The sequence below is a fragment of the Eptatretus burgeri genome, chromosome 5 (genome assembly GCF_056783735.1).
Source record: "Eptatretus burgeri isolate ZD-2024b chromosome 5, Ebu_testis_v1, whole genome shotgun sequence".
In the NCBI taxonomy this organism is placed as follows: Eukaryota; Metazoa; Chordata; class Myxini; order Myxiniformes; family Myxinidae; genus Eptatretus; species Eptatretus burgeri.
In genome coordinates this window covers 4,357,729-4,377,144 of record NC_140965.1, presented here as the reverse complement: position 1 = coordinate 4,377,144, position 19,416 = coordinate 4,357,729, and the positions used below count along the sequence as shown (strand labels likewise).

At 44.0% G+C, this 19,416-nt stretch overlaps 1 protein-coding gene across 9 annotated transcripts in view; it reads left to right on the top strand.

Moving 5' to 3' along the window:
• Positions 1-19,416, top strand: part of LOC147025739 (CDP-diacylglycerol--inositol 3-phosphatidyltransferase-like) — a 102,208-nt gene that overhangs the window by 36,303 nt on the left and 46,489 nt on the right. For 5 of the 9 annotated variants that reach the window (XM_085880486.1, XM_085880482.1, XM_085880485.1 and 2 more), the window contains exons 3-5: positions 4,158-4,240; positions 15,609-15,694; positions 16,544-16,697. In XM_085880486.1, coding sequence (XP_085736612.1) covers positions 4,158-4,240; positions 15,609-15,694; positions 16,544-16,697 — 323 coding nt within the window. Of the gene's footprint in view, positions 1-4,157; positions 4,241-12,816; positions 12,890-12,933; positions 15,433-15,608; positions 15,695-16,543; positions 16,698-19,416 lie in introns of those variants that run through there. The other 4 variants (XM_085880490.1, XM_085880489.1, XM_085880488.1 and 1 more) reach the window with 4 other exon arrangements.

The following is a 19,416-nucleotide window of genomic DNA, read 5'->3' as shown; positions in this document are numbered from 1 at the left end:
TGTCCTAACTCGCCTCATCTTTCATCTGTCATGATGGCATGTGGTATCTCTCATATCAAGTAGCAATGTCATGAGAAGATTATAGGTGGCAATTTTCAGCAATTATTGTGCCAAAGATCCACCACCTAATTATCACCACACTTTTTGAAAAAAATGGAGGGTTATTGTAATTGGCTCCTGTCTGTATGCTTGGTGGTGGGCTTTGGATCCAAGGGTCCTGAGTTCAAATCCCGCTCAGCTGTTGAATTAATACCAGGTGGGGTTAACTCGGCCTGTCATCCTTCCGAGGTCTGCAAAATGAGTACCAGCATGCCAGCATGCTAGTATACTGTGTTGGAGTCGTGACCCATCCAGGATTGTGCCCAATAGCCAAGGAGACTTCTTAAGCAGCGCCAACGCTCTGCACAAAGTATGGTCCCAATCTCCTTTCCTCCTCATGTCTGTCTGTCTGCATGTCTGTTTGTGTGTCTGTCCATCCGTCATGCAATCTCCTCCTAAACGGTTGGGCAGAAATTCTCCAAATCTGGTAGTTATGATCACCACATGTCACGAAGGTGCAGGAGCAGTGTCATTTTTTCCTCTCGCATCCTGGGGTGGGGCCAAAAGGTCAAATTTCGAAAAATGTAATTATGGGCACATTTATAACTTTTTCTAATGAAACTTTGTATATGCAATCAACATTGGGAGATGCATGAGATATGTAACGATTTTTTTTTTGATTTGATCCTCAGTTCATGGCCAAAGGGGTGGAGACTTGGGGTCATCGGGGTCACAATGGAAAAAACATTTTTTACTCCAAATTTGATATTGGAGCACTTATGATGGAACCTTTTGCCATCTTTCAACTTTGCTTTCAGTGGGAAATGTGGGGATTTGTGATGGCGCGCCATCGACTTTGCTTTGGTTTTTAATTTGGCCATGGTGCCGGCGATCGCTTGCCCACTCTTTGTGAAGGACACCGTGGGATCTTCAACGTCTGCCCAGTAATGGCGGCAGACGGGACGCCCGGTTCAACGTCCATCCGAGTGATGGCACACACTCATTGATTAATTGCCCTACCTGTGAAACACCGGGATGGCAGTTGATATTTGGGTCGAGATTTGAACCCAGGCAAGACAGCTCAGAGGTGAGTGCATACCTCTAGACCAGTGTTTCTCAACCTTTTTTGTCTCACGCCCCACTTTGATTTTCAAAAAAATCGTACGCCCCACCATGATTGGAGACACTACAGTATATACTACATATAAGGAATTCCCCTTGACGAAAAGTGAGTCATAGTGACGTAACAGCGTTGAATTGATCAAGGGCAGGCCTTACCGGCGGATTGGCTAACAAGGGCGCAGTGAAGCAGTTTTTAGTTATGACACTATGAGGCATCATATCAGTTGCAGCTTCGAACTTTTGAAAATTTGAAAGTGCAAAGTTATGAAAGCGATCATATATTGATTCATTAATTCTGAATCCTCATGCCCACCAAAATATTGCCACGCCCCATCTTGAGAAACACTGCTCTAGACTATACACTGACAGTAGCCTTCCCCTTTTTATGATCTCCACCTGATAATTTATGTCAAGGCAGGATTTTCAAGTATAAATGCTGTTTAAATGTTTCTCATAATTTATGTACAGAACAGAATGCTCCCCATTAACCCCAGTTCCACCAATATTTTTTACTACCTAATATTACCAACAGGGGTCTTTTCGGACTCAAACTCAAAAACCACTCAATTTCACTAAATCTGCTAGAGTTTCACATCAATGACTAAACATGGTGTTTTATTGATAAAGTCAACAAAATAATAGCAATAAAAATAAATCTAAAATTAACTGACCAATTGGGGACTTTTATGATCCCAAATCAGAACAACTAAATTTCATTCAATCTGCTGAAGTTTCACATCAATGAGGAAACATAATTATTTTGATTGGATGACGTTTCAGTGGTAAAGTAAAAAAACATTAATATAAATAAATATTGGACAACTTGTTCGATACAAATACCATGTGAAGTAATCAAATATGCAAAAAAAAGAAAAAATGAACGAAAACTGGGGGCTTTTTGGACCTGGGAAAGGATTTGCCTGTACCTCTGTGCAGCGAAGTGGGATCTTAAAACATCATAGATAATGTTATGGTTTTGGAAAATTTACCCCAGGGGGAGAGCATACATGGATACGTCGTTGACCCGAGGATCAGTTATTTAATTAGTCTTTGTATCGATAGTCCTTGGTCCCTTGTCAAAGGGCTTTTTGGGGGGCATGCGTTGGCTCGGCTGTTTGTCCTGTGTAATGTCTTATCCCCTCCCACTCTGTTACTTTCAATCTTTATTCCTTCACACCATCGTTCTCTTCAGTCCCTCCGTTACTTTCAGTCATCCCTCCATTACCCCATCAGTCTTACCTTCAATCCCACAGCCATTTGGTCATCCCTCGGTCATGCGGGGTTCCTTTCCATGTTCCCTCCATCCGCATTGCTTGGTAACCCATCGGATGCTCTCGCATGCATGTTTGTGGCACTTGGTGCTCGGCATGGCCTGCGCAGTGCTTCTCGCGGGTGTGGTACAGTGCAACTGGGCGTTTTCCGCGTGAATGCGGGGGCTGGGGGCTCTCTTCGGCTTTGGACACGTAAAGGGCAGGGCAGGGGCTTCACTGAAACTTCCCTCAGAATGGTGTGGCAATTTCCATAAGTGACGTCATGTACCCTCCCCATCGACTGCAGACCAATGGGAGGGGGAGAAGGCTTGTGGGAGGAGGAAAAGAAAGCTGATGAGAAGAGAAACAAAGAGAAGGACTCGTGACAAGTTCGCGCAAGTAGGGACGAAGATCGCTCCTGAGCAGACAGCTCAGAAAGCAGAAAGGGAAGAAGCAAAAGGGCAGAAAGCAGAAGGCTGAGGGAAGCAGAAAGGAGAATCGAATGGGACAAGCTCATCTGAGCAGAAGACTGACAGACTGAGAACGAGGAGGCTCATGGGGGAAGGAACAAAACGTGTGAGGGGAAAAGAAAGGAAAGTTTCACGAGCAGTTGGTGTCAAGCTTCTGTGGAAAAAGAACACTCCTACCATGAGTGTCATCCTGCCCTCTCGATCCTGTCAGTCACGAAGGACAAGGAGGGTGAACAGTGGCACCTCATTGACGGGGGTCTGAGGCAAAGGAGGGCGAGTCGCACATCGAGCTTGCATATCTAGGATGCCAGAGAGGACTCGATGGGTCTGGGCACCTCAGGGACGCGGTTGTGTGTCTTTATTGCTTCACATCGCCACTGCCAATCTTCCCCATCCATTTTCCTCTGCATTCTCCTGTATATTTGTGTGTGGTGAGGGAGAGAAGAAAAGACTGCTTTCCTTTTCTCCATTCATTACTTTTATTTTATTTTCAAGTCCTCCTTGTTTTATCATTTTTCCCCTGAGTGAATGATGGACAAGTTTTTTGTTTAAGTAAGATTGAAGAAGAATACGTGTAATGGTTAAATCTGCTCTTGTGTACCTTTTTGCTTTCTTGCTTATAAATAATTGCTTTTAAAGGATTGCTTGTTTTTGTGTTTGTAATAAATAATTGTTTGTTGCTATTTCCAAGCTGTCTCGGTTGTCTATTATTTTATTGGTCCGACGCAGTTCACAAGTAAGGTTAGACGGGACGTTCCACCCCGATAATTTGCTTTGTCAGCCAGCGCACACTCACTGTAACGCTTGGTAATAATCCGAGTGTGCGCTAAGGACACTGACCCCAATTAGCCGGCTGTCCACAGGTAAGGTATTACGCGAAGTAGTGTAACCCTGCCCAGATTGGCCATGCCAATCAGCATTCGTGGTTGCTTAGCAACCTGCCAGTGCGTGGACTTATCTGTACCCAGCTGTCTCAGGACCGGGCGTTCGGGAGGAACCCAAGTGCTTCCCCTTGTGGCAAGCCTCAAACCCAGGATCCGCGACAATATTTATTCCTGGCACATATGGGTAAACAAACTAATAAAACTTGAAAACCATTGTTAAACTAATATAGAAATAACATGTCAAAATGTATGCCTGCAGTCCAAAAAGACCCCAATTGGTAGGACTAGGGTTAAAGCAGCTGTTTTGACATTATCCCCGCAAGTCTGATCATGTTTGTATTTTGCATGATGAAGTCTGCACATCTACACACAGGCACGTCTTTCTCCTCCAGACATTTGCTGAAGAGTCTGTGAACACATTATGCTCCTGGAACTCAGCATACCATCTTACTCAATCCCTCTTATTCAGCCTATGGTACTGCACAGGCAATAACATAATAATGTGAACTGTCTGTCACTTTCTCATGCTTTGTCTCCATACTTTCCTTCCCTCACTCCAATTTCCACAATTCTACCTTTTAATCCTCATGGGGGAAACTTGAGTTATGTTTGTGAAGTATTATCAGAGGATGTTGATGTATTTGTTCTCACCAAATTGCTTTTATTGAGTTTGCAGTACTTGGCAGTAGCCCAACATGTTGATTCTCGAGTACATTGCACTACAACCTCTCCTGGCCAAATGGATATTGTCATCATCATGATGTATCATGCCCTCTACAGAGCGTCGGTTCTGACGATTCAGTTTCTTGGTGAGGATAACAATCCTGGGTGAGTCATCACTCCAACAGGAAGTCAGGACAGGAACTTGTAATTGCTCAAGATGCCGGCAATAGCTCACCTACTCTTCACGATGGATATTGTGGTGTCTTTATCGTCCATCAACAAATACTAGCCGATGGGATGCCCAGTTCAATGCCCATCCACACACACATTGATGAATCACCCTGTCTGTAAAACATCAGCATGACAGTTTACAGCTTTTGCCGAGATTCAAACCCAGGGTAGGCAGCTAAGTGGTGAATGTGGGTCGAGTCGGAACAATTTTATATAGGTCTTTATTTTGGCTAGTCATCAAAGGGCTCCATAAACCGATCTCTGATCTCTATAATAGCATTGCTCGAAGCATCAATTCTCATTGGTTACACTTGCATAAGAAAACATTGCACTAAATTCTACTTTTTGTATACAAAGTCGAGGGTAAGCTAGAACACGAACACTGAATGATCACGATGTAATGGAACAAAAAGAGCAGGAACCACGGTGGACAAGATGGACACAGAAGGAAACTCTCAGGAAGGAAAAACTGGAAGGTTGGACGGAGGTGGGGGTGGTTTAATGGGGGTAGTAAAAGATCAGGGCTTTGGATGGGGAGTGATCTGAGATGGTGGTGAACAGGTGTGTTGAAGACCTGCAGGGACTATTGAGATGGAAGAGAATGTGGAAGTTAGTTTCACGGGCGGGAAAAAAGAGGAACGAATGAGTGGAAGTGAACAGTGGTTCTGGATTTTGGGAGTTTCACCAGAAGGGGGTTAATGGTGGGCCACATGCACCCTGGAGAAACCTAGGTGGGACAAAGCATCGAGAGCAGAGGGTGCAAGACCAGAAAGGAGATTGTAGAAGACAGGGAGACCACCAACCTGTCTGCGATGTGAAAGTGGTAAGCCCATGGACTCTGCTTCATCGTGGGAGAGACACCAATGACTTTGAAAGCCTCTGTTTCCACAGCGTCAAGCTGAGCAAGGTGTGAGGCAGGGGTACCAGCTGAAAGGGGGGGATGATTACTCCATCAAGCTGTGGATGAAAGCCTTGTAGGTGGATAGGAATTAAGGTGTGCCAAGGAAGGACTTTGTGCGATGGAGGATGCCCAGTTGGCGGGTGGCTTTCGATCCCAACTTTTAAATGTGGTTTGCCCAAGAAAGATCATGGCTGATAGACCCAGGAGTTTGAATGACTGAACTTCCTCAAGATGATTGTGAAGAGAGTAGATGAGGGGGGGAGGTGGGGTCATCCAGTTTGGAGGGGTGTGGAGAACAGGAAGCACTGGGGGTGAGGGGTGAGGGATTACCATACGGTCCCTTCAGAGAGCGAGAAAGTGAGAGTATAGGATTTGTCAGGATTGAAAAACATATTTCAAGTGTTTGACCAGCTTGTGATTTTTGTCAATGTCTGAGGAGAGGGAAGAGGCTGCAGCCTTCCTGTCTGAAGGATGAGGGATGTCACAGCAATGTGTGAAGTCATCAGCATATACCTAAAGAGGATTTTCCAGAGTCAGAGAGGTCATTTATGAAGATTAGGAATAGAACTGGGCCCAGAACACTGCTTTGGGGCACTTCGTAACCCTCAACAGGGAGAATAGGTGAAAGCATTCCGTTGTAAGCCACACGTTGGCTACGAGAGTAGAGGAAGTCAGTAATCCGTGTATGGAGATGCCCTTGGATGCCATAGGCAGTGAGTTTGGAGAGCAAGGCTGGATGCCAGACTGTGTTGAAAGTACAACATACAGTGCCTATAGAAAGTCTACACCCCCTTTCAAAATTTTCACCTTTTGTTGCCTTGTAGCCTGGAATTAAATTGCATTAAATCAGACTTTTTCCACCTTTATTTACACATCCAAACCACAAATTCAAGTGAAAAATGAATTCTACAAATTTCAGAAAATTAATTTAAAATACAAAACTGGAATATCTTTGTTGGATAAGTGTCAACCCCCCCTCCCCCCCCCATTATAATAGCAATTGTAAATTTCCTCAGGTGTAACTAATCACCTTCAAAATCGCACACCAAATAAATTGGCCTCCACCTGTGTTAAATTGTAGTGATTCTGATTATTCCAGAATAAAATCAGCTGTTCCGGGAGGTTTCCTCTGCTGGGTAGTGCATTTCACAGCAAAGACTCAACCATGAGCACCAAGGAGCTTTCAAAAGACCTCTGGGATAAAGTTGTGGAAAGGCACAGATCAGGGGATGGGTACAAAAATATTTCAAAGGCCTTGAATATCCCTTGGAGCACAGTCAAGACAATCATGAAGAAGTAGAAGGTGTATGGTACCACCAAGACCTGACCAAGATCAGGCCATCCCTCCAAACTGGATGACCAAGCAAGGAGGAGACTGATCAGAGAGGCCACCAAAGGCCAATGGCAACTTTGAAAGAGCTCCATGGCAAAAAGCTTTATGGCAAAGACTGGTCACTGTGTGCATGTAACAGCAATATCCCAAGCACTCCACTAATCTGACCTGCACCAATGAGAAGGGTGGCAAGAAGGAAGCCATTACTCAAAAAAGCCCACCTTGAGTTCCGTTTGAAGGATGCAGAAAAACCACTCTGGAGATTCTGAAGCCATGTGGCAAAAAGTTTTGTGGTCTGACGAAACCAAGATGGAACTTTTTGGCCTAAATGCAAAACGTTACATTTGGCACAAACCCAACACAGCATATCACCCAAAGAACACCATCCCTACTGTGAAGCATGGTAATGGCAGCATAATGTTATTGGGATGTTTCTCATCTGCAGGGACTGGGGCACTTGTCAGGAAAGAATGAAAAATGGTTGGAACAAAATACAGAAAAATCCCAGAGGAAAACCTGCTTCCCTCTGCAACAAAGCTGAAATTGAGACAGAAGTTCACCTTTCAGCATGACAATGACCTGAAGCACACAACTAAAGCTACACTGGAGTGGCTAAGGAACAAAAAGATAAATGTCCTTGAGTGGCCCAGTCAGAGCCCCGATGTAAATCCAATCGAATATCTGTGGAATGACTTGATTGCTGTCCATCAACGCTCCCCACGCAACTTGACTGAGCTTGAACATTTTTTTCCAGAAGAATGGGCAAATATTGCCCAATCAAGGTGTGCAAAGTTGGTGGAGACCTGTCTCAACAGACTCACAGCTGTAATTGCTGTTAAAGCTGCTTCCACCAAGTTTTAACTCAGAGGGGTGGACACTTATCCAACCAAGATATTCTAGTTTTGTATTTTTAATTCATTTTCTGAAATTTGTGGAATTTGTTTTTCATTTGAAGTTGTGGATTAAAATGTGAAAATAAAGGTGGAAAAAGTCTGATTTAATTCCAGGCTATAAGGCAACAAAAGGTGAAAATTTTGAAAGGGGCTTTTGCACATTTTGACTTTCTATTGACACTATGTCCAGAGAGATGGCCCTGATCTCATGTCTGACATTCAGTGCATCTATCCATTGTTGGGTGAGTAGAAGTAGCATATCCAACGTGGAATGACCTCATCCGAATCCACATTGATGATCTGAGATGAGGTTGTTTGAGAAAAGGAAGGATTTCATTTCAACTCAATGATGGATTCCATGACCTTGCTGATGATTGGAAGTAAGGTGATAGGTCTGTAGTTCAGGGTATCTGTTTTTGCACATTTTGATGCAGCGCATTGATTTTGACAGATTTCCAAATGGATGGAAGATGGCTGAAGGCAAAAATGACAGGGTGAAAAGGGCAGAGAGAGGAATTAAAAAGAGCAGCAGAGAAGGTTTTTAGGACAAGTGAGCTGATGCCGTCTGGTCCAGTTGCAGTGTCAAAGTTGAGGGTTGCTAGAAACCTCTCCACCTTCTCAGGTGCAAAAGGCACAGATTTAGGAAGCAGTTGAGTATGACTGGGTAGGATGGGTACAGAGACTGAGACAGGTTGGGGACACAAAATTTGGAAGAAAACACAGAATTGAGACATTCAGTCTTCTCACGAGCAGTCTGCTAGGATGCCATTTCGGGGAGGGATGGAGAGGGAACATACCCCAGAGACAGAATGAACAATGTGCCACCAGGTTTTAGTGGGAGACAAGTTTGAAAGTTCATTCTTGAGGTTGGACAGATATTTTCTGGCTATCCTGAGAGGAGAAACACACTTGTTGCAGAATTTATTGAATGCATCCAAGGTTGCTTGTGGTCAGATTTGCCTTCCAGGCAAGAAGAGAAGGCAAGTTGTTTCAGAGTAAATGCCTCTATATATATATATATATATATATATATATATATATATATATATATATATATATATATATATATATATATATATATATATATATATATATATATATATATATATATATATATACATATACACACACATACACAGGGTGAGTAAGAAGTAGCGCCCAATTTCTGTCAGTTGATTGTTTGCCATTTGATGTGGCCATCCGCATCTCATGCAAACTGTGCCTACGGACGTCCTCCTGCAGTTGGGTGATTTTTTTATTTTTTTTTTCACAAGGAGGTTGGTGGCAGGATTTGCACTCTGGCCACCGTAAAACCCTTAATTCTGCAAAACATACGAAAAGCAAAAATAAATCTGAAAATCCACTCCGTGGGAGTACCTCCTGTGCAGCTGCCCGCTGCAGGGGAGCTCGCTGGATGACGGGATTGGGCAAAGCCTTCGGGACCCCCACTCTTTAATGAAAGGAGGAAAACCACGCGGTAACCTTCCCGGATCAGATTGCGGTAGTGTGTCGGGGTGGTGCTGAGGTGTCGTCCACCAGACGGTGGTTTCCTTGGGTGAACCTGAGGCAGTCCCTTTGGGTGGGTGCCTGGAATGTCCTATCCCTAAGAGAAGATGATCACATGTCTCATCATCTGAACTGAAGCGTTTGGACATCCGTATTGCAGTACTCTCTGAGGTTCAAAGACTGGATTGCGGCGAGATCATGGTGGGTGGTTACACCGACTATTGGTCTGTTCGCTCTGATGGTTACCATGCCCAAAGAGTTGCTGTAGCTGTGTCCAATAAGCTGACTCCAATGATAATTGAGGTAACACCGGTCAACGAGCGTTTAATAAGATGAACGATTCGTCACTCCTTCAGTGTCATTTCCCTGGTCTCTGGATATGCTCCGACTAAGGTGAGTAATCTCACCGTGAAGGACGCATTTTATGCCACACTTGAGTCTGTGATTGATCAGTGCCCAAGGCGAGATACATTTCTAGTCTTGGGGGATTTCACTGCCTAAACTGGAATTGATCGGGATGGTTACGAGACGTGTGTTGATCCCCATGGGTCTGGAATTGTGAACCAGAATCGCACTAAGTTCCTTGACTTTGCAAGAAGTCATGGACTTAGAGTGGCTGGTTCATGGTTTCAACACCTCCAGGCTCATTGCTGGACTTGGTATTCCAACGCAGGTGGTGTGGCAAAGGAGATTGACCATGTGCTCGTTGATGGTCGTTGAAGGATGATCCAGAACTGCAAGGTCAACCGGAGTGCTCAGTTTCTCAATATCGACCACAGGCTTGTTGTAGCCACTCCGAAGTTGCAGCTTAAATGTGGCGGAATGGTCCCTTCCCAGCCTAGGCTGGGTGTTGACAAGCTTAAGGATGAGAAGGTAGCTGAGGAGTTTGCGAACAGGCTGAGTAGAAATTTGGGGGGGTCTGGGTGCTTTGGGGGATCCTGAAGAGTTGTGGAGTGCCTTCAAGACCACCATCCTTGATGTTGCCAGTGGATGTCTTGGAACTCACCGGAGGGCGAAGAATAATTTTGTCTCTCAGGGACACTGGATATCATTGACCAGAGTCGCAGGGCCAGGCTGAAAGGCAGAGCTGATCTGTTCAGGGAGCTGAGGCGTAAAACTGAACGTGTGCTAAGGGTGGACAAAGAGGCCTATGTGTGAGGAATCTATGAGGGAATTGAGCATCACCTGTGGTCAGGTGATTCTCGTCCTGCTTACAGGGGAATTCACACATTGCGTTCCTCCAAGCCCGTCACTCGGTGTACTGCAGTGAGAGCGGAGGGGGGTGGTCTCTTGACAGAGGAGTCTGAAATGAAGGCCCACGGGGCCAGATATTTTGACCGGCTGTTCCTGGCAGATCCACCAGTTGTGGAGTTGGAGGTCAGGGGTGTTACTGTCCCTATTGCTGACCCTCCAATCAACTCTGATCCACCTTCGTTTGTGGAAACACAGGCTGCAGTGAACCGGTTTAAATTGGGTATAGCTCCTGAGATCTGTGGTATCCATGCTGAACTTCTCAAGGCTGGTGGAAATGCTGCACTCGTGTCGTTGCATGCAGTTCTGTGCTCTGCCTGGAACACAGGCTTCATTCCAACTGACTGTAAGAAGGGCCTTGTTGTCTCTCTCTGAAAAGGGAAGGGTGATCACCAGGTCTGCAACAACTACCGAGGGGTGATGCTGCTCTCAGTGCCAGGCAAGGTCTTTGCTAAGATAATTATTGATTGGGTTTGCCACCATCTTCTTGAGCACCAGCATCCAGAGCAGTCAGGCTTTACACCAAAGAGGTCAACGATTGACCGTATCCTTACTCTTCCGGTCCTCACCGAACGCAGGCGAGAGTTTCGGCAGGGGCTGCTTGCAGCCTATGTTGATCTCTGTAAAGTGTTCATTTTGGTGAACCAGGATGCCCTCTGGAGGATTCAAGGTCTTCGTGGGGTGCCACCAAAACTGATCAATCTGATGTCTAAAATATACTCTGGTACTGAGAGTGCTGTGAGATGTGGTGATACCATCTTTGACTTAGTCTCAGTTGTTACTGGAGTTCTTCCGGTGTGTGTACTGGCCCCCACACTTTTCAGCACTTGTATGGACTGGGTTCTCGGGAGAATGTCGGAGAGATAAAGCTGCAGTGCATCGTTTGGGAATGTCAAGATCTCTGACCTTGATTTCGCAGATGTTGCAGTCATCTTTGCGGAGACTCTGGATATCCTTTTAGGGGCCCTCGAGGTTGAGAGAACATTAATGACCTTATGAGGTTAACTGAGAGAATCTGGAGTCTGAATGAGGAGTCTGAACCACTGGGATTACGGGTTTCCTTGGTCAAAACGAAGATCCAGGCTTTCAATGACATCTTGGATGCTGCTAACCTGTCTGTACCTGTTTGTGGTGAGGATGTTGAAGTCATGGAGAGATTCACTTACCATGGCAGTGATATTCACGTCTCTGCTGGCTGTGAGCCAGAGGTCAACAGATGTCTGGGTTGGACCTGGGGAGTCATGGATTCACTGGATCGTGGGGTATGGCGCTGCTGGTACCTGTGCGGGAGGACGAAAGTCCAAGTCTTGAGGTCCTTGGTGCTTCCAGTCTTGCTCTATGGATGTGAGACTTGGACTCTGACCAGGGATCTGAGATGGCGACTTAATTCCTTTGGTATCAGGTCTCTTCGGAGAATCCTTGGCTATCGCTGGTCGGACTTTGTGTCCAACGAGCGGTTGCTGAGAGAGAGAGACTGAAATGAGGTTTGCTACCTGCGTAGTCCGTGAGCGTCAGCTGTGGCTGTATCGACACGTGGCTCATTTTTTTGATGCTGATCCTGCTCACTAGATTCTCTCAGCGAAGGAGCCTCGTGATTTGAGGAGGCCAATGGGCCGGCTACATGCCACTTGGTTGCAGCAGGTTGAGCAGCATCTCAAGGAGATTGGGATGGGCCAGGCAACTGCCTGCGGTATGGTGAGACGGAGGCCCCTGAAGTAGCGGCGGAAAGTGGACGCAGCAACGTGCTGCTCCGGCGCATGCTCCCATACCTGACCTGATTATGAAATATTCGGCTTGGGGTTAGTAATATAGTTAAGCTTTTTCATGCGGTTGTGGTTTTTGCATGTACCCAATTTCAATCTTGTGGCCCAGTGCGATGAAGGAGAGCCAGTCATGTGGCCCAAGAACTAGCCTAGGTTGCCCATCACTGCTTTTGATCCTTGGACCCTTTTATACCCTTTTAGGGTCTGAAAGGGGTTAAGGATCCTTTTACTGGACAAAAACTAATGGAACATTTTTCATCAATTCAGGACCCACTCATCCTTCGTCGTTTTCACTTTGTGAATACAATCGTGTTATCAGGCGTTTCAGCCCCACGGGCCCCTAATTTTCCATCAAATCAAACCGAAAATCAACTTTATCACCTATTGCACCCCAAATACAGCCACCCTCCATGGGGAGATGAGTGTCTTGCCCACTTGGGGCTATTTATTACCTCAGCCCACTGAAAGTGGACAGAGATGATGTTTTCCCTCCTTTCTGTTTGTGTGCAGGATATCTCCAAAAGTGCTGGGAGGTTGGGTGTGTCACAAGGACGAATTGATTTGGATTCAGATCCAGGTGGAGGTATGCACTCCACCGAGTAGCCTTCTAGTTATATATGTTATGAGCGAGGTACCCGTGATATGCACGGGAGGTTTTGGACAGCTGCTGGACAGTCGCTTCGTGAAGGGCTTCGCAAAAAATGGCAAAACTACAAATGTTGAATCTGCAAATGTCACGGGTGGAACCCCTCACATGATTTCCTCATTCTGCCTCGTTCTGAAAACTCAATCTCTATATTTTCATTCAGATAGCATCATTGCAATCACAAATTATACCAGTAATTTAACAAAATACAATGTTTCAAACACTCATCAGGTAAACGAAGAGAAACGCCATTCTGACATTGCATCCAGATCGTATAGATCAAAAGTCAAAATCATAATTGTATTGAGGTATCTCGAAAACCTCCTTCCTACTTTGGGACATCTGCTGGGACCCCAAAACATTCCACAGAAGGTTTGGTGGGGCTAGGCACAAAACTGAGGGAATAGTTGGGGGTCGGTTGGACGGACACTCCTGCTTTATAATATAGATGCCTGCATGTGAGCATGCTGTGTGTGCCTCCCTTTGGAATCCACAATAAACATAAACACGTCTTCACGTTTTTCAATTTTCACCAGCCTTTTAAGTCATCTCTAACGAGATGACCTAATAAAACCAGTCTCGATGCCCGTCCATCCCCATTTTTTTCTTCTGATTTTTTTTTTTTTGATATTTGGTATGTGGGTAGATGTCGATGAGGGATGCACGACGGTATGACCTTTGACCCGATTGAAGGTCAAGGTCAACGTCAAGGTCACTCCAAAGTTGTGAAATTGTCCATTTTCAAAATCTATCTCCTCCGCCGTTTATGATCCGATCTTTGAAATTCCTTGGGATTATGATAATATGGAACAAAACATCTAAATTTGTTCAGGCCAGTTTTTTGAAATCTGTCCTGGTTATCGAGTCACGTGTCTTCAAAGTTGGAAAAATCGTCAATGTGATGCGGTCAAAAAAAAAATTCTCCCGATCTTGATGAAACTTGGTATGTAGTCGGGGTCGATGAGTGATGCCCGATGGTATGACTTTTGACACGATTGAAGGTCAAGGCCACTCCAAAGTTGCGAAATCGTCCATTTTCAAAATCTATCTCCTCTGCCGTTTGTGATCCGATCTTCAAAATTTCTTCGGATTCTGATAATATGGAACAATATCTAAATTTGGTCGGGCTGGTTTTTTTCAAATTTGTCCTGGTTATCGAATCACGTGTCTTCAAAGTTGGAAAAATCGTCGATGTGATACGGTCAAAAAAATTGAGCCCGATCTTGATGAGACTTGGTGTGTAGGTAAGGGTCGATGAGTGATGCACAACGGTATGACTTTAGACCTGATTGAAGGTCAATGTCAAGGTCACCGATGCTGTAAACTTGTGAAATCATCCATTGTCAAAATATCATCTGCCATTTATGACTCAGAAATGCGGTTTGATTTCTGAGGTCCGGTTTCTATCCTTTTGAAGACACGTTGATCATAAATGTTCCAAATCAACCATTTTCAAAATCTATCTCCGGATAACTCAGAAATGTAGTTTGATTTCTGAGGTTTTCTATCCTTTTTACTCCCGGGCTTTCGTCTGTACGTTGAACCAAAAGACAAGACGACATCGCAGCCATTCTAAGCCGATCAGAGATCCACATCTACAGAGCTTCAGAGATGACCGTCACCCCCAACAGGGGGTAATTTTTAAAAACGTCATAACTCGTGCACAATTTTTTGAAATATCGTGCTACATATCGTTTTTGGCCCCTTCTCTCAATGCTGAAGAATTGCTTTAAAATTAAAAAAAAATCTCGTATCTGGATCTGTATCTTAACCTAAATCTAAACGATTTGTCCTGGTCACACATCCACCCTGTCCACCAAGTTTTGTTCTAATCTGTGCACAACTTTTTGAGATATCTTGCTCACAGACAGGGGTGAAAACAACCTTCGTCCACCTTCTAGAATGGAACTCGGGAGAACACATACTTCTGCCAGGCTGAACAGTGTACATTTTGTAGTGCACCAACAGGCCAGATCTGGACCCGATCCTCCAAAATCTAATCTGATTGTTCTTGTCACCCACTCAACTCATCCACCCAGTTTTGTCACAATCAGTCCATAGCTTTTTGATATATCGTGCTCTATATTGTTTTTGGCCACATCTCTCAATGGTGAAGAATCATTTAAAAATTATATTATCCGGATCAGGATCCCGATCTTCTCCAAAATCTAATCGACTCGCCGTTGTCACACATCAACACTCCCCACTAAATTTTGTCTGAATCCGTCCATAACTTTTTGAGATATCCTGCTCACAAACAGACAAACAGGGGTGAAAACAGCAATAACCTCTTGTCCACCTTCGGTGGTGGAGTTAACTATTAAGTGTTGCATTTTAAATGGATTGCAGTAACGAAAGCATATCAACAGCAAGAAACACTTTGCTTTGGTTATAATTATTTCCCCTTTTCTTCCCCCAGAACCTTTGTGAGAAATGTTGTCAGACATGTCACCTCTCACAATGATAATTCAGCTGCTGAGGTTATCTTGACAGCTGAAAGATTCAGGCCTGTTTTTTACTTTTTACACCAATCATTCATTCATCCATTTGTATTCACTTATTCATTCCGTGCGAAAATCGAAGATTTTTCAAGTATATTGGTTCGTTGCGTGTGTTGTTCTGTTTGTCTTTTTTATTTTATGTTTGTTGCCTACAGGTCAATTTTAAACCGATCTTCACGAAACTTCACCACATGGTTGAGTTTGTCAGAAGCAAGAAGCCTATTGTTTTTGAGGTCAAAAGGTCAACAAATCTCTCAAATTTCTAAAATCCTCAATTTTCATCCAATTGACGAGAAATTTGAACAGGATTTTTATTTCAGGTTACTGAATTCAACGACCAATTATTTTTGAGGTCAACATAGGCCAAAGGTCACCAACTTAGGTGAGATTTCTAAAATCCTCAATTTTCATCCGATTGACTTGAAATTTGAACAGGATATATATTTCGGGTCATTGAATTCAACCAGCCAATTAGTTTTGAGGTCGACATAGACCAAAGGTCAACTGAGCTGGAATTTCTGAAATCCTCAATTTTCATCCGATTCACTTGAAAGTTGAAGACGAGTTGCATATTTGGTCATTGAATTCAACCACCAATTATTTTTGAGGTAAAACTTGTTTTATTGATTTCGTAAGTATCGTGCTACGCATGACATCTTGTTTGTTTATTTGTTCATGCAGGCATTCGGTGATTCATTGATTCAATAATTTATTTGTTTCTTTGCATGAAGAAAATCTCTTTGGATTTCCTACTCGCTTGTATTTGCTTGAATGAAACCTGTTCTTGCAATGTACCTCTGGACTTGCAATGACAACAGGCATAGGAATGATTGTGAAAGGTGTGACCTTAATCTTCAAATGGTGAACAAAGAACAGTTCTTCTGACTTTATAACATTTTATACTTGATGCTTTATTGATGACGTGCAAAGCTTCAGCGATGCTTGCCTTTCTTGCATGAAATTTATTTGCATGGCAGACCCAAATTCTGTTTTTTCCTTTTTGAATGGCAATTTGAGATGATGCCAATGGTGGATGTGAGATGATAAAAATTTGGGATTATGTACATCAATAAAGTTATGCCTGGTACAGAGAGCAAGTTTGGTGCAATGCTGGACATGCTGACCGATCGCTGTGCAGCAGCTTGTCTGACCGTCAACCTGGCCGTGCTGTACCCGAGCGCCACACCACTCTTTCAACTGTTTCTCTCCCTGGACTTGGCGAGTCACTGGCTGCACATACACAGGTTTGTCACACTCATATGCCTGGGGCTGTGCTTTCATCGGAAGGTTATCATGCCAAATATGATTAAGTAGTGAAGGTGTGTTGAACTTACTCTGGGGTTTTCTGGCTGAAAGGATTTTTTTTTCCTCACTGCACTGATGTGCATAACAAGTGTTTCACATAAGATGGTGGTTCTGATCTGGCCTGGAGTTTTGTTTAATAGAATATAAATAAATGTATATACTGTACTGTTTTATACACCAATCAGATAGCATCATCTGCTGGTGTGGCTGGTGTGGTTTATATGCACCGACGTGCATATGTAAGCCATCATTGATTACCTGTTTGGCAAGTTTGCACAAGATCGGCAAATGCATGTCCAGGAAATGGTTGAGGATGTGTTCGATGCCGGGTTTTTTTTTTTTTTTTTTACTACTAAAATGGCTTCAGTCTATCGGTCAGCCATTTTATCAGATCAAAAAAATAAAGTGAGACGCACGTGTTTGCCATCATGTACTGTGCTTGTGCCAAGTTTGTACAAAATCGGACCATGCATGTCTGAGAAATTGTTGGGGACACATTTAAGTAACAAAATGGCCACCAGTCGGCCATCTTGGATATGATCTTAAAAAAAAAAAAACATGTATATATAACCCCCCATTCATTATCTGTGCGCCAAGTTTGAACAAGATCAGTAAATGCATGTCCGAGAAATGGTTGAGGATGTGTTCGACACAGTTTTTTTTTTTTTTTTTTTAAACAACTAAAATGGCCGCCAGTCGGCCATCTTTGATCGCATCATGCAACAAAATAATGTGCATATGTATACCATCATGTGTTGTCTTTTTGCCAAGTACAAATAAAATCTGTCCATACATGTCCGAGATATTGTTGCGAACGCAAGCACACACAGACACGAAAATCGAGACCATTTCCATAAGCCCCCGTTTTGAAGTAAGTCCAATGGGGGCTAATAATCCCATGTCTCCTGCTTGAATGCGTGTGCTGAAAACCAAAATGGCGGTGAGTGAGGGAGAAAATATGGTGGAACAGCAGATCGTTATAAAATTTCTGCTTGATGAAATTGAAGTTGTTAATGCTGTTGAAATCTAGATCTTATTGGCTGCACAGTATACTGATGATTGCCTGACAAGTACAGCCACATTGAGTACCTTTTAGGGAAAACATTTTTTGAGTCATGAGGCTATCAAGAATGATGTCTTACACTGACTAGATCGAGCAAGACATCATTTGTCTTAAAGAAGTGTACACTGAAGGCAAAAAAACGCTTTTTCTCTGATGTGATGGATACCTCTACCAACTAAAGTGGACGGAGGTTAATGTGTTCACCCGTTTGTCAATCGGATGAAAATTGAGGATTTTGTTTTGTTTGTTTATCTGTGAGCATGATATCTCAAAAAGTTATGGACAGATTGAGGTGAAACTTGGTGGACAGGCTGAGTGTGTGACAAAGACAAATTGATTCGATTTTGGAGAAGATCCAGAATTCGAGAATTTTTAAGTGATTCTTCACCACTGAGTGAAAAGGGCCAAAAATGATACAAAGCACAATATCTCAAAAAGGTTATGGATGGATTTGGAAGAAACTTGAGGTGATGAGAACAAGACTATTAGATTTTGGTTCGCTTCTGGATCCAGATCTGGCCTATCAGTGCCAGTTGTGCCTATCAGAGTGCAGTTCCAGTTGTATGTATATACACTACATGGCCAAAAGTATGCGGACACCACTTCTAATTCGTGGATTTGGTTATTTCAGCCACACCCATTGCTGATAGGTGTACAAAATCAAGCACACAGCCATGCAATCTCCATAGACAAACATTGGCAGTAGAATGGGGCATATGAAGAGCTCAGCGACTTTCAACATGGCACCGTCATAGGATGCCACCTTTCCAACAAGTCAGCTCGTTAAATTTCTGCCCTGCTAGAGATGCCCCGGTCAACTGTAAGTGCTGTTGTGAAGTGGAAACGTCTCGGAGCAACAACAGTTCAGCCGCAAAGTGGTAAGCCACACAAGCTCACAGAACGGAAGTGCTGAAGGGCGTAGTGTGGAAAAATTGTCTGTCAGTTGCAACACTCATGACCAAGTTACAAACTGACTGGAAGCAACGTCAGCATAAGCACTATTCGTCGAGAGCTTCATGAAATGGGTTTCCATAGCTGAGCAGCCGCACACAAGCTGAAGATCACTATGCGCAATGCCAAGCGTCGGCTGGTGTGGTGTAAAGCTCACTGCCATTGGACTTTGGAGCAGTGGAAACGCATTCTCTGGAGTGATGAATCATGCTTCACCATCTGGCAGTCCAACGGATGAATCTGGGTTTGGTGAATGCCAGGAGAATGCCACCAGCCCGAATTCATCGTGCCAACTGTAAAGTTTGGTGGAGGAGGAATAATGGTCTGGGGCTGTTTTTCATGGTTCAGGCTAGGCCTCTTAGTTCTAGTGAAGGGAAATCTTAATGCTACAGCATTCAATGACATTCTAGACGATTCTGTGCTTCCAACTTTGTGGCAACAGTTTGGGGAAGGCCCTTTCCTGTTTCAGCATGACAATGCCCCCGTGCACAAAGTGAGGTCCAGACAGATATGGTTTGTCAAGATCGTTGTGGTAGAACTTGACTGGCCTGCACAGAGCCCTCATATCAACCCCAACAAACACTTTTGGGATGAATTGGAATGCCAACTGCGAACCAGACCTACTTGTGGCTGACATCAGTGCC